This window comes from Triticum aestivum, chromosome 4B (assembly GCF_018294505.1).
Source record: "Triticum aestivum cultivar Chinese Spring chromosome 4B, IWGSC CS RefSeq v2.1, whole genome shotgun sequence".
In the NCBI taxonomy this organism is placed as follows: Eukaryota; Viridiplantae; Streptophyta; class Magnoliopsida; order Poales; family Poaceae; genus Triticum; species Triticum aestivum.
In genome coordinates, this window is record NC_057804.1 from 26,771,820 (window position 1) to 26,785,616 (window position 13,797).

Sequence of the window (13,797 nt, forward strand, 5' to 3'; positions counted from 1 at the left end):
TACCAATAAAACAAAAATAAAAAATAAAAAGAAAACCTCATCTTTTTTTGAGGATTAATCTAAACTACCTGTAGCGACATTCGTTGGGCTCTCCAAACAGGCCGCATTCTTTTTCTTCTCGACGGCCCGTGCTGCTACTGTTTTGCTTATCTAAAAAAAATTCCTCAGAAAAAAAACCTAAACAAGAAAACAAGAAAACCTCGTCTAAACAAAAGAATCTCAGAAAAAAAATGGAAACAAAGAACAGCTTAAACGCACAAAGTGCAGCACCAGACTTTCGACAGAAGATGATTTTCTTTTTCTGAAGCAGTGCTATGAAACGAAGACATGAACTACATACATTTTACACAGGTCCCAGTTGCAGCAAAACAGATGTACAATTCTACACAGAATCCGTGTTCACTAAGGAGAGACAGCAGACCACATACACTTTTCCAACAGTACACCACCATGGTCCACGAAACCTTTCTCCGTGAGCTAAAAAAAGGCTCCGGACATCTTATTATCATCATTACTCGTGTAGCAAACAACCCCACAATAGGATCCAAGGAGAATTTGCTGCAAGTGGAACGAACGGCCGGCTCCTCCAAGCTCAAGCCTGCAAAGGTAACAAGAAAAAAAAAAGACCGTCAGATACGTACTACTGAGTAGAGTTTGACATATGAGGTAGAACCGCTGGTTTCAAGTTTGGATCCTCGAGGATGGGACCAACCAGGTGAATATCGGTGTACCCAAACGATATATATGTTGACAGATGGTGACTTTTACGACGAGGTGAATGCATTGATCACTCTTCCATCCTACATATTCTACCTCACGACGCGTGTTGCGTGATGTCTTGTTGGCACTCAATAAATGCAAGAGTCCATGGAAGAGTCGGCACGTCCAAAACAAATGAACACTTGTTTCAGCCATATGTATGTATTTAACGTAGTACTGATAGATTAGCATTTCGATGGGATGTTACAAGGCTAATTCCCTAAAAGGCTACAATTGAGCCATGCAGTATGCGCCATATTCTGTTTCAAAATCAGACATTTCAAGAGAATGTTAAGCTATCACTTACAATAACATGAAAGTGTTCTCAAGTTATTGGCATGTGGGTCATGACAGAAGTTGTAATCTTATTTAGCCACTTGCTCACATGATTTAGCTTATATAGGCCCTCAGAGAATTAGCAAATATAGTGGGCTATGGTTCCTTCTAATAAAACTTTTCTTTTTAATGCTGTGGTACACAACCATGAAATCAGCAATTTCTGGTAAAAATGTATAGTCATTTGTCATGCTGGGATCCAACAAAAAAAGATAACATGGCATAGCAATAATCATTACTAAAATGATAATGATAATAATTTAATAACTATGTTCCACTGGTAGTTCAACTCCATCTGATATAGAAGTAGTGAACTAATTTTTGGGCTTCCTAAATATTCTCTAATTAAAGTTCTAAAAATATAATCACATCTAAAATATAGGTCGGTAAGGTCACCACACAGGATAAGAAGTATTCAAAAGATCTGGCTCGTGTAGGTGCCTTCTGATATGATATGCCCAATCCTAGCGTACCAGGTAGATAAAGGGTGTATGTAAAGGATAACGGATACCATGGAGATCTAAGATGTAATTCAGTTTAACAAGTTCACAGAGGATGAAATTCTTAGTATTGGTGTACCACAGGAAGACCTCTAAAAAGTCCTCGCTACAATGTTCCCTCTTCTTTCACCCTTGAGCAGTGCGCAGGATCACAGATTCACAGGCATATGATATTGCGATGCGGGTACATTTTTGCAAGTGGGACTGCCGCTTGCTAGTTTGCATCACCTCCTTGCCACAAAGGAACGATGCACTGCTTCTCTGCTTCTCTGCGCAAAACTCCCTGGAAGCCTCATTGACCACCTCATGCATCTCGACGTGCCTCCTCAGGATTCCCAATCATCTGCCAAGCCTCTTCTCCCTTATGACGTTATGATCCATGTTGCACATGCTCTTCATGCTGACCCTCCCTCCCACACACCTTAACCCTTTAGCTCATGCCTCTTGACTCTTGAGACTTGCAGTGTTACAAAAGATGGGGCGTGCCACTTGTAGGTGCAAGGGCAGTTGGTGTAGTGAACGGAAGTGTTGTTTGGTCAGACTTGCATGGAAGATTTGATTTTATTCTATCACCATTTTTTGTGTGAATTAAGTGCATAGTGTCAATACTCAAGAATTAGGCCATCAAGCATCACCCTGCACAGGACACAGTTACTGGACTACAACCGATATTAGACACAAGACTGGGACAAACATCACAATTTGCCAGGGATAAGGAAAGAAATGCATCCAACGCATGCTGCCAGACGGTCACTAATGATGCTGTTGATGGTCACCAGCAGTGGATGTTGTTGACTCACTGCCTAATAGGGTCTCCAGCGGACAATACTGAGTTGGGCCACGAGAGACGCGCAAGATTAGAGATTCACAATGCAGGTTTTATGGCTGCAGTGTCATCTCAGGTCAATGGTGATGGTTTCAAGAGTAGATATGGTAGAGAGCAGAAACAGGATCAGGACAAAAAAAAAGAATGGGAGAGAGAAGGGAAATAAAATACAGAGGATCATTTTTGTTCTGTTCTGCAGAGGGAAATCAGATAGTCTAGCCTTTTCAACAAAAACAAAAAAAATAGATAGTCCATTAACAGACTACTATAGAATGGCACGTTTAAGAGGATTGCAAACTGTTGGTGCTATTAAGGCAATCCAGTGTCTCTTAGTGGTACATATCAACACCAGGGTACTTCTGGTGGTGCATAATAAGGACAAATAAGGTTTTCTGATTTATAAACGGGATTAAGTAAAGAAAGAGGTTCCCTCTTCCCTCTGTTACCATTACTTAACAAATAACCCTTTCAAAATTGCTGCTCCAAGGGCAACTATAGTCCTGACACAAAAGGAAGGTGTTCCCTCTCCTTTAATTTTGACAACAGGCACCACATTTTAGCAAGACATGAGTTCGGGTTAGGAACTTACGATGCAGGTCGGGGTGTTACGTTCTGGTACGAAGTGATGTGAGCTAAGTTGACATGCTGCTAGATTAGTTGTTGGGTGTGTGGTGGCAGTAGGTGAAGTATTGTATGGAAAGAACATAAACTTTTCATACACGCTAAAAATCCTTGATATATTTTAATCACCGGATGATCACTGATTAGAGGAGGTTGACACCAGCTTCACTCAATCATCAAAACAAAACAATAAGGCATGCCCCCACACCACCAAATTTTATGTGTGCCACTACGACTAAAAGTTCTCACCCCCAATCACAACCGTCCTAAAATAATCCAGAACAAAACTAAGCAATGCTAAGAATGAAACATCTAGATTCTAGCGCCCAATCTATGCCAGAGTAAACTGTCTATTCAGGGTTCGAACAAGTGCACATATCATGATATCAAGCACCAAACAACAAGTATACTAATCCGATTCCAAACTCTGTACCCGCTATGTAATTCATGGCGAAACGAAACGAGGCGCCTAATTGAAACAGCGGAACGCTGAAAAGTGACTGAATCCCAACCCCATACCTCTGCAACGGGGAGCAGACCAAGCTCCTGGATGACCCCGGCGACGCCGCGGAGCTGCGCGCCGGCGCTGGCGCCGCAGACGGGCACCCGGTCGAAGAGCGAGGCGGAGAGCTCCTCGGAGACGAAGCCGACCTGGAACTCGAGGGTGCCCTCCTCGGGGTGCGCGACGATGCCGGAGACGGAGACCCAGAGGAAGAGCTTCTTGGCCTGGATGCCGGAGAGGCCGGTGATCCGCCCCTTGGAGAGGCAGCCGCGGAGGGCCTTCTCGTAGTAGACGAGGTGGTCGCCGAAGCGGACGTAGCAGGTGCCCGCGAGGTGGATCTCGAAGTCGCCCGTGGCCTCGTCGAAGGTGTAGGAGCTGACCGAGTCCGGGATGAGGCCCCTGGGGAGGCCGTACTTGGGGAGGAGGTCGTTGGCCGCGCCGTTCGCCGGGTCCGCGGACGCGGCGGCGACGGCGACGGCGACGGCGGCGGCGAGGAGGAGGAGGAGGAGGGCTTGGGGAGTCATGGTCGTCGCTGGGGTTTGGGATTCTCCTCTCTCTGCTTTGCGCGTGGGGAGTTCGGTGGGGGCGCCGAGTTCTCCGGCAGGACGTTATCTAGGGTCAGCTCCCGGCTGGCAGCCTAGCACATGTGCATTTTTTCTCTCTCTCGAGAAGATATGGATCTATTATAAAAGTTCTTGAAATATAAAAATCTCACCTCAGATTTTAAATATTCTCAACGAATGCCTTTTTGACCGTCAGATCTGGTAGCACCAATCTTGGCGCAAGACCAGTTCCACGGCAGCTTCTGGAATCGTTCGGTTGCGAGCTGAAGCGAACGAACGCACCCGACTTCCTCTTTCCCCCTTACCCCTTCAACTATCACCGCACCGTCTCTCGTCTCCCTCCCATCTTATCCTCCGTGTCTGAATCCCGGCGACCAACCGAATTGCCTTGCAATTCCCGACGATGTGCCTCGACGGCAGCCCGTGGCCCAGGCAGATCCCGGAGAGCGCGCCATGTGTGGGCGGAGGGGGCCAATGATTGGCGGGTGGCGCACCTAGAGGTCCTACGGCGGAGTGGCGTCTGCTCTTGGGTGATGGTGAGCGGCATGGAAGGCTTCAACAACAGGACGAGTGTGAACAACAGCAGGCAGAGGAGGTCGCGACTTGGGGACTTGGGGAAGGAGGCGGGTGAGGCCCCTGCATTGTGCTTCAGCAGAAGCTCGTGGCCCACGAATCCCAACGGGAGCTCAAGCTCGAGCGCGCGGGGGGGGGGGGGGGGGGGGGGTGTGGAGATGGTGGCGACGGTCAAAGGAGGCACAACAGAGAAGTTACGCCCATAGATGGTGGGACGCTTCTAGGTGCGGCGGGGTCGAGCTGCGGTGGAGCCATGGCTCCACGATACCATCGTCACCAGGCTCCCAAGGTTCGTCATCCACGTAGAGGAGATCCGTGCGCTCCTTGACAACAAGCCTAGAAGTCAAGATGGTGGACGAGCTGAGGATGGAGACGGTGCATGATGTGGTGGCGCTACCCCCGCTGGAACAGGCCGTGCACTTCCTTGTGGTCAGCATTGTTGGGAATTAGCACACAAACACACTTGTGATGAACTAAATATTGCAGCGAAAATAAAGTAATATTATCACCACTTCATGTACTAACTCAAAGATCGTTGCTTAGAACGGAAGGAAACATATGCAACAATATATATGGAGGTAGAATTAGTTGCTCAGCACACAAGACGCTCCTCAAACGATGTCTGCTGGCAAGAGTAACTTTTTGGACAGCAACAAGCATCAATGCGGAGACACACGATTTTACATGAACCCCCCCCCCCTTACTTGAGGGGAAAACCACGGACCGAAGCCACCCAAATACTCTTCCACTATTATCAAATGTGGGATACAACAAGTTTCTCTCTAGATAGCACAAGAGGATCTCATGCATCAAGATTTCTGAATCTTGGATGAACGCAACAGGATTTGGGCTCAAGAGCTAGAGATTGGAACAATCACACCAAATATGGTGGAACCGCGGCTTGAAGAAGACAAGGTAGTGGATCTGGACCATCACAACCTTGGGGAGGAATTCACTTTGCTTCTTCCTTCAATTTTCATCTCTTTTCCCTTTTTCTCTTGGTTTTCTCTCTTCCTCTCCAATGGAGGTTGAACTGATTTTCGTCACACTTAGTGATGGTTGTTGGATGAAGGGTAAATCATTCCCATCCTCACATGTGCGAAGTCCAAAATGACTCTAGGTCATAACCCTGATGGATAGTGGGCTTTTGCACCTCTTTGGGCTGCCTAAAAAGGCCTCAAATGGTCATCTCCTCACATCCCACATGAGGAGAATATTCCAACAGGCGTGGAGCTCCACCTCATTGTACAGGAGTTCGGTCCGCGCAAGGATGGCGCCGCCACGACGAAGTGATCCTGCAACTACACACGTGGTTGCTCTACTCCACGGGGAGGGAGTAGGTAGTGGCGCGTGGACGAAGTGATGTAGTGTCCTGCGGCCAGTCCTCGACCTTGACTCCATGCCGATGTCATCGGGTGCAACTTGTGCATGCAGCAGCATTCTCCGGCTATGGTCCTCGGCCCGGGTGTCTAGTGTCGGTCACGTGCTGCAAATCTGGTCGCGGCTCTCGTCACATGTGGCATCTTCTCGAGTTGCCCTATGGTGAGGTGTTTGTTCTCCATGGGTGTATGCCGTTGTTTCTTACTTTTCCTTATTTGTTGCCGAAAATAAGCACTAAAATTGTTGCAACTTCATCCACTATACCTTTTTTTGAACCTGTTTTTTTAACCTGAAATTCACTGTACTTTTAGTATCATGCCAGGGAAGTTGTGTACCATCAGGGTGCTAGTAAATCAATTAGTTAGAGGCCCTGAGAGCAACTTAAACAACTCCTGTAAAAATCTTCCCGAAAAAGTGGTTTTATGGGATGACCTTATAATTTACGGGAAGTTGCTAGACAACAACTTTTCTCAGTTCCTGTAAACCTCTTTCCATAAAATATGTCTATTCATATTTTTAGTTAAACAATGGCCTAGAGCCCTCATGTCATTGACACGTGTGGCGATGAACGGTGAGGCGCGGTGCAGGGAGGTAGTGCGGCGATGCATCAGTGGCCAGCATGGGGTGGTGCGACATGGGAGGCATGACGACGGCCTCACGGCCTTGTTATGGCGGCGACAGATGGGCAGTGGCGGTGAGGCGCAATGGCGACGACAGAGGGGCGGCGTTGGTGAGGTGCAGTGGTGGCTGCAGAGGGGAGGTTGTGGTGAGGCGCAGTGGCGGCGTGCCGGAGTGGAGCGCATATGGCGACAGAGGGGCAGCGGCGGTTAGGCGTCGTGACAGCGTGGCAGCGACGATGGCAAAGGAGTTGCGGTGAAGTGGCGGTGTGTAGCGGCATGTGTGCTCATCATGAAATTTCAGACGGTTATATACCCGTCAAAATTATGCGGGAAGACCATCTTCCCATAAATTTGCAGGACGGTGGAGGTGTTTTTACGGGATCCTATAAAATAATTCTAGGTTTACGGAAGCTGTGGATGCCTTTTTTGCCCCCAACATCCCGTAAATAGTATGTTCTTTTTAGGGGTACGGGAGCTTTGGAGCTGCTCTAATACTAATGTGTGGGCATGACTTACTGCAACATATTTGATGCAATCATGATAAATTTTGCCACGCTCGCTTGATAAATTCCTACTGTTGCCATCCTTTAAAAAAACAAATCTTCTAATTTTGTCATGCGCCCATGGCAAATTCCTAAATTTGTCATCTTTTAAATGAGCAAATCTTCTAAAATTTTCATGTCCGCATTTAAAAAAATCACAACTTGCCACATTTTATAGAGAACAAAATCCATAAATTTTTCCATGTGTGCATGGCAGGTCCACCTTATTCAAAGAAACAAATCCCCAACTTTTTCCATGCCTCAATATAAATTCTCAAATTTTAATCTTGTGCCCTTGGTATTTTCATCAAACTCACCATGGAAAATTTTCAAACATATCATGGCAATTTTATTGACAGGTACATGTTTGCCATGGAAAATTTCACATGTTCCATTTTTGAAAAATTCCTAATGTTGTCATCTTTGTTAAAAGAACAAATATCCTCATTTGTGACATATGCCATGGAAAATCCCTAATTTTCCATGTTCCCATGACAAATTCCTAAATTTCTCATCTTTTTAAAACAATAGATCTCCCTAAAGTTATCATGTCCCATCGCAATTTACTACATTTTTCATCTTTTTGTTAAAGAACAAATCTCCTAATTTTGCCATGTGCACATTTCACAAAATTTTCATAACTTGCCAAGTTTCTTTAGAGAAACAAAACCAATTTTGCCATGTGTGCATGGCAAATCCATCCTTTTCCAAGAAACAAATCCATAATTTTGCCATGTTCCAGTTACAAATTTCCTAATTTGGTCATGTGCCCATGGAAAATCTCTAAATTTTCCGTTCTTTGCAACAACAAAATCTATATTTTTGCCATGTGTCCATTTTTTACAAATTCCCAATAGTTGCCATGTTTTTTAGAGAACAAAATCCATAAACATGACAATTATATTATTTAGACAATTGCAATTTTATTAAAGAGTAAAATGAACCAGAGGTCCTAAGAACTTAGGACCTACGATGAATGGTCAACGCGCCACGTGAGCAGGTCAGACATGGTCTAGGAAGCTTAGGACCTGCGATGAATGACTTACGAACTTTTAGGACCCAAAACCGTAGTTTTGAAGTTTTGGGACTAAGTTGACACACCTTGAATAGTTTTATGACCTCTGGTGCATTTTACTCTTTATTAAACAAGGTTTGTTTGTTGGTAGCATGCCAATTTCATTATTTGAGACATTGCGATTTTTTTAATAAGACCATGGGAAAATTACTTTTTAGACCACGGTAGTTTTATTGTAGTTAGCAAGGCAATTTTATTATTTAGATTTTAGACCATGACAATTTTATTAATTCGACCATGGTAATATATACTATCAGATAATTCATATGGAAATTTTTTGCCTCACTCACAAGCTTAAACTTTTTTTACAACGCAAATTTTTGCCATGTGGACACTACATAAATGTTTATAAATTTGCCATAGTTTTTAGACAAACCAAATTTCTTCTTAGTCTACCTTGCTAAACACACCTAAGTTATATATTTTTTCCATGATCTAGATAACATTTTTTCTATTGAAGTTGCCATCATACCATATTGAATATATTATGGTAAATTTATAAAGTAGATTATGGTAAATTTTTAAAAGTATAACATCATATTTTTTATAAATTAGAGCATAATAACTGTAAATTTATGTTTCTGTTCCTTTTCTTTAGAAGAAAATATTTTTTGTTCATGGCATATTTTCCACAAAAATATATTTAACTCGGCCTTTGGACCAACTAAGGGTCATGCTAGTGCTCCCTTCGAGCGAACGTTCACCAGTCGTGATCTTGTCTACTGGAGCTTCTTCCTAGATCGAACAATTTGTTCGCTAGGGGTTCCCTCCCAGATCCGAACGTCAGTTTTTGATTTGCGTCCAAAGTTTGCTAGAATTACAAAGCACATCAAACATAATAAAAATTACATTTATGTTTTTGGACCATTGAGACCACTATCACTGCCAGAATGAGTCGTTGACACGCCACTGTCGATGCCTTCCTACCAGAGCAATTGGAACAAGTGGGAGCCAGAAACATTTCATAGTGTGAGTCTAATCCCGAGTTTTATTTTTAGCAAAAAAAAAAAGGTTTGTGGAAGCACCTAGTTGATGTGGCTCACTGGTTGGTATAGGCATTTGCAAGTTCTCTTTCTTGAATAACAAAAGGGCAAATCCACACTCTATGTAATATGTGTGTCCACCAAGGATGATTGTAATTTGTTGATTTGTCCCTCTTTTAAGCACTTGCGAGTTGTATTTGTCTAGATCAGGCATAAAAGAGACTATTGTCGAGTGGTAGTTGCGACATATGCCAACGGATGGCTTATCATTGTGGGAGCCAGTAAGACATCGCCGGTGCCTGGAAACGGGATGAGGCGAAGACATGCACGTCGGCGGATCTTACCCAGGTTGGGGGCTCTCCATGGAGATAATTGTTGGAAATATGCCCTAGAGGCAATAATAAAATGGTTATTATTGTATTTCCTTGTTCATGATAATTGTCTATTATTCATGCTATAATTGTATTGACCGGAAACCGCAATACATGTGTGAATACATAGAACACAACATGTCCCTAGTGAGCCTCTAGTTGACTGGCTCGTTGATCAACAGATGGTCATGGTTTCCTGACCATGGACATTGGATGTCATTGATAACGGGATCACATCATTAGAAGAATGATGTGATGGACAAGACCCAATCCTAAGCCTAGCACAAGATCGTGTAGTTCGTATGCTAAAGCTTTTCTAAATGTCAAGTATCTTTTCCTTAGACCATGAGATTGTGCAACTCCCGGGCACCGTAGGAATGCTTTGGGTGTGCCAAACGTCACAACGTAACTGGGTGGCTATAAAGGTGCACTACGGGTATCTTCGAAAGTGTCTGTTGGGTTGGCACGAATCGAGACTGGGATTTGTCACTCTGTGTGACGGAGAGGTATCTCTGGGCCCACTCGGTAGGACATCATCATAATGTGCACAATGTGATCAAGGAGTTGATCGCGGTATGATGTGTTACGGAACGAGTAAAGAGACTTGCCGGTAACGAGATTGAACAAGGTATCGGGATACCAACGATCGAATCTCGGGCAAGTACTATACCGCTAGACAAAGGGAATTGTATACGGGATTGATTGAATCCTTGACATCGTGGTTCATCCGATGAGCTCATTGTGGAACATGTGGGAGCCAACATGGGTATCCAGATCCCGCTGTTGGTTATTGGCCGGAGAGTTGTCTCGGTCATGTCTGGATGGTTCCCGAACCCGTAGGGTCTACACACTTAAGGTTCGATGACGCTAGGGTTATAAAGGAAGTTTGTATGTGGTTATCGAATGTTGTTTGGAGTACCGGATGAGATCCCGGACATCACGAGGAGTTCTGGAATGGTCCGGAGGTAAAGATTTATATATGGGAAGTCCTGTATTGGTCACCGGAAAAGTTTCGGGTGCTATCGGTAATGTACCGGGACCACCGAGAGGGTCCCGGGGGTCCACCAGGTGGGGCCACCGGCCCAAGAGGGCTGCGTGGGCCAAGTGTGGGAGGGGGACCAGCCCCAGGTGGGCTGGTGCGCCCCCCCCCCACCAGGGCTCAAGGCGCCTAGGGTTGAAAACCCTAGGGGAGGGGGCGCCTTCACCTTGCTTGGGGGGCAAGGCACCCCTCCTGGCTGCCGCCCCTCCCCTCTAGATGGGATCTGGAGGGGGCCGGGCCTCTCTCCCCTTCCCCTATAAATAGTGGGGGTTTTGGGGCTGCCAAACACATGAGTTTTTCCTCTCCCTGGTGCAGCCCTACCCCTCTCCCTCCTCATCTCTCGCAGTGCTTGGCGAAGCCCTGCTTGAGTGCCACGCTCCTCCATCACCACCACGCCATTGTGCTGCTGCTGGACAGAGTCTTCCCCAACCTCTCCCTCTCTCCTTGCTGGATCAAGGCGTGGGAGACGTCACCGGGCTGCACGTATGTTGAATGCGGAGGTGTCGTCCGTTCGGCACTAGGATCTTCCGTGATTTGGATCACGACGAGTACGACTCCCTCAACCCCGTTCTCTTGAATGCTTCCGCTTAGCGATCTACAAGGGTATGTAGATGCACTCCCCTCTCTCTCTCTTTGCTAGTCTCTCCATAGATAGATCTTGGTGACACGTAGGAAAATTTTGAATTTCTGCTACGTTCCCCAACAGTGGCATCATGAGCTAGGTCTATTGCGTAGATTCTATGCACGAGTAGAACACAAGTTGTTGTGGGCATTGATTTTGTTCAATATGCTTACCGTTACTAGTCTTATCTTGATTCGGCGGTATTGTGGGATGAAGCGGCCCGGACCGACCTTACACGTACTCTTACGTGAGACAGGTTCCACCGACTGACATGCACTTGTTGCATAAGGTGGCTAGCGGGTGCCAGTCTCTCCCACTTTAGTCGGATCGGATTCGATGAAAAGGGTCCTTACGAAGGGTAAATAGCAATTGGCATATCACGTTGTGGATTTTGCGTAGGTAAGAAACGTTCTTTCTAGAAACCCATAGCAGCCACGTAAAACATGCAAACAACAATTAGAGGACGTCTAACTTGTTTTTGCAGGGTATGCTATGTGATGTGATATGGCCAAAAGAATGTGATGAATGATATGTGATGTATGAGATTGATCATGTTCTTGTAATAGGAATCACGACTTGCATGTCGATGAGTATGACAACCGACAGGAGCAATAGGAGTTGTCTTTATTTATTGTATGACCTGCGTGTCACTGAATAACGCCATGTAATTACTTTACTTCATTGCTAAACTGTTAGCCATAGTAGTAGAAGTAATAGTTGGCGAGACAACTTCATGGAGACACAATGATGGAGATCATGATGATGGAGATCATGGTGTCATGCCGGTGACGATGATGATCATGGAGCCTCGAAGATGGAGATCAGTGTTGGAAATATGACCTAGAGGAAATAATAAAATGATTATTATTATATTTCCTTGTTCATGATAATTGTCTTTTATTCATGCTATAATTGTATTATCCGGAAATCGTAATACACGTGTGAATACTTAGACCACAACATGTCCCTTGTAAGCCTCTAGTTGACAAGCTCGTTGATCAACAGATAGTCATGGTTTCCTGACTATGGACATTGGATGTCATTGATAACGGGATCACATCATTAGGAGAATGCTGCCATGGACAAGACCCAATCCTAAGCATAGCACAAAGATCGTGTAGTTTGTTTGCTAGAGCTTTTCCAATGTCAAGAATCTTTTCCTTAGACCATGAGATCGTGTAACTCCCGGATACCGTAGGAGTGCTTTGGGTGTACCAAACGTCACAACGTAACTGGGTGACTATAACGATGCACTACAGGTATCTCCGAAAGTGTCTGTTGGGTTGACACGGATAGAGACTGGGATTTGTCACTCCGTATGACGGAGAGGTATCACTGGGCCCACTCGGTAGTGCATCGTCATAATGAGCTCAAAGTGACCAAGTGTCTGGACACGGGATCATGCATTACGGTACGAGTAAAGTGACTTGCCGGCAACGAGATTGAACGAGGTATTGGGATACCGACGATCGAATCTCGGGCAAGTAACATACCGTCTGACAAAGGGAATTGTATACGGGGTTGCTTAAATCCTCGACATCGTGGTTCATCCGATGAGATCATTGAGGAGCATGTGGGAGCCAACATGGGTATCCAGATCCCGCTGTTGGTTATTGACCGGAAAGCAGTCTCGGTCATGTCTGCATGTCTCCCGAACCCGTAGGGTCTACACACTTAAGGTTCGGTGACGCTAGGGTTGTATGAATATGAGTATGCAGCAAAGCGAAAGTTGTTCGGAGTCCCGGATGAGATCCCGGACGTCACGAGCAGTTCCGGAATGGTCCGGAGGTAAAGAATTATATATGGGAAGTCGAGTTTCGGCCATCGGGAAAGTTTCGGGGTCCACCGGTATTGTACCGGGACCACCGGAAGGGTCCCGGGGGTCCACCGGGTGGGGCCACCTATCCCGGAGGGCCCCATGGGCTGAAGTGGGAGGGGAACCAGCCCCTAGTGGTCTGGTGCGCCCCCCCTGGGCCCCCTCTGCGCCTAGGGTTGGGAACCCTAGGGGAGGGGGCGCCTCCACTTGCCTTGGGGGCCACTCCACCCCCCTTGGCCGCCGCCCCCCTAGAGATCCCATCTCTAGGGCCGGCGCGCCCCTGGGGTCCCTATATAAATAGGGGGGTGGGAGGGCAGCCGCACAAAACACCCTGGCGCCTCCCTCCCCTTCCTGCTACACTTCCTCCTCCCCTAGTTGCTTGGCGAAGCCCTGCCGGAGCCCTGCTGCATCCACCACCACGCCGTTGTGCTGCTGGATCTTCATCAACCTCTCCTTCCCCCTTGCTGGATCAAGAAGGAGGAGACGTCACGCTGACCGTACGTGTGTTGAATGCGGAGGTGCCGTCCGTTTGGCGCTAGGATCTCCGGTGATTTGGATCACGACGAGAACGACTCCCTCAACCCCGTTCTCTTGAATGCTTCCACACACGATCAACAAGTGGTATGTAGATGCACTCCTCTCTCGTTGCTAGATGAACTCATAGATTGA

At 46.2% G+C, this 13,797-nt stretch overlaps 1 protein-coding gene across 1 annotated transcript; it reads right to left on the reverse strand.

Annotated features, from left to right (window-relative positions):
• Positions 1-275: 275 nt before the first annotated feature.
• On the reverse strand, positions 276-4,141 carry LOC123090736 (uncharacterized). The gene is made up of 2 exons (XM_044512073.1): positions 3,562-4,141; positions 276-598 (listed from the first exon to the last, which is right to left on the reverse strand). The coding sequence occupies exons 1-2, from the start codon at positions 4,066-4,068 to the stop codon at positions 593-595; spliced, it is 513 nt and encodes a 170-aa protein (XP_044368008.1). The 5' UTR covers positions 4,069-4,141; the 3' UTR covers positions 276-592.
• Positions 4,142-13,797: the final 9,656 nt, after the last annotated feature.

What these genes read in the sequence shown, in the direction of transcription:
- LOC123090736 (XM_044512073.1), bottom strand. Translation starts at nt 4,068, where the DNA reads ATGACTCCCCAAGCCCTCCTCCTCCTCCTCCTCGCCGCCGCCGTCGCC.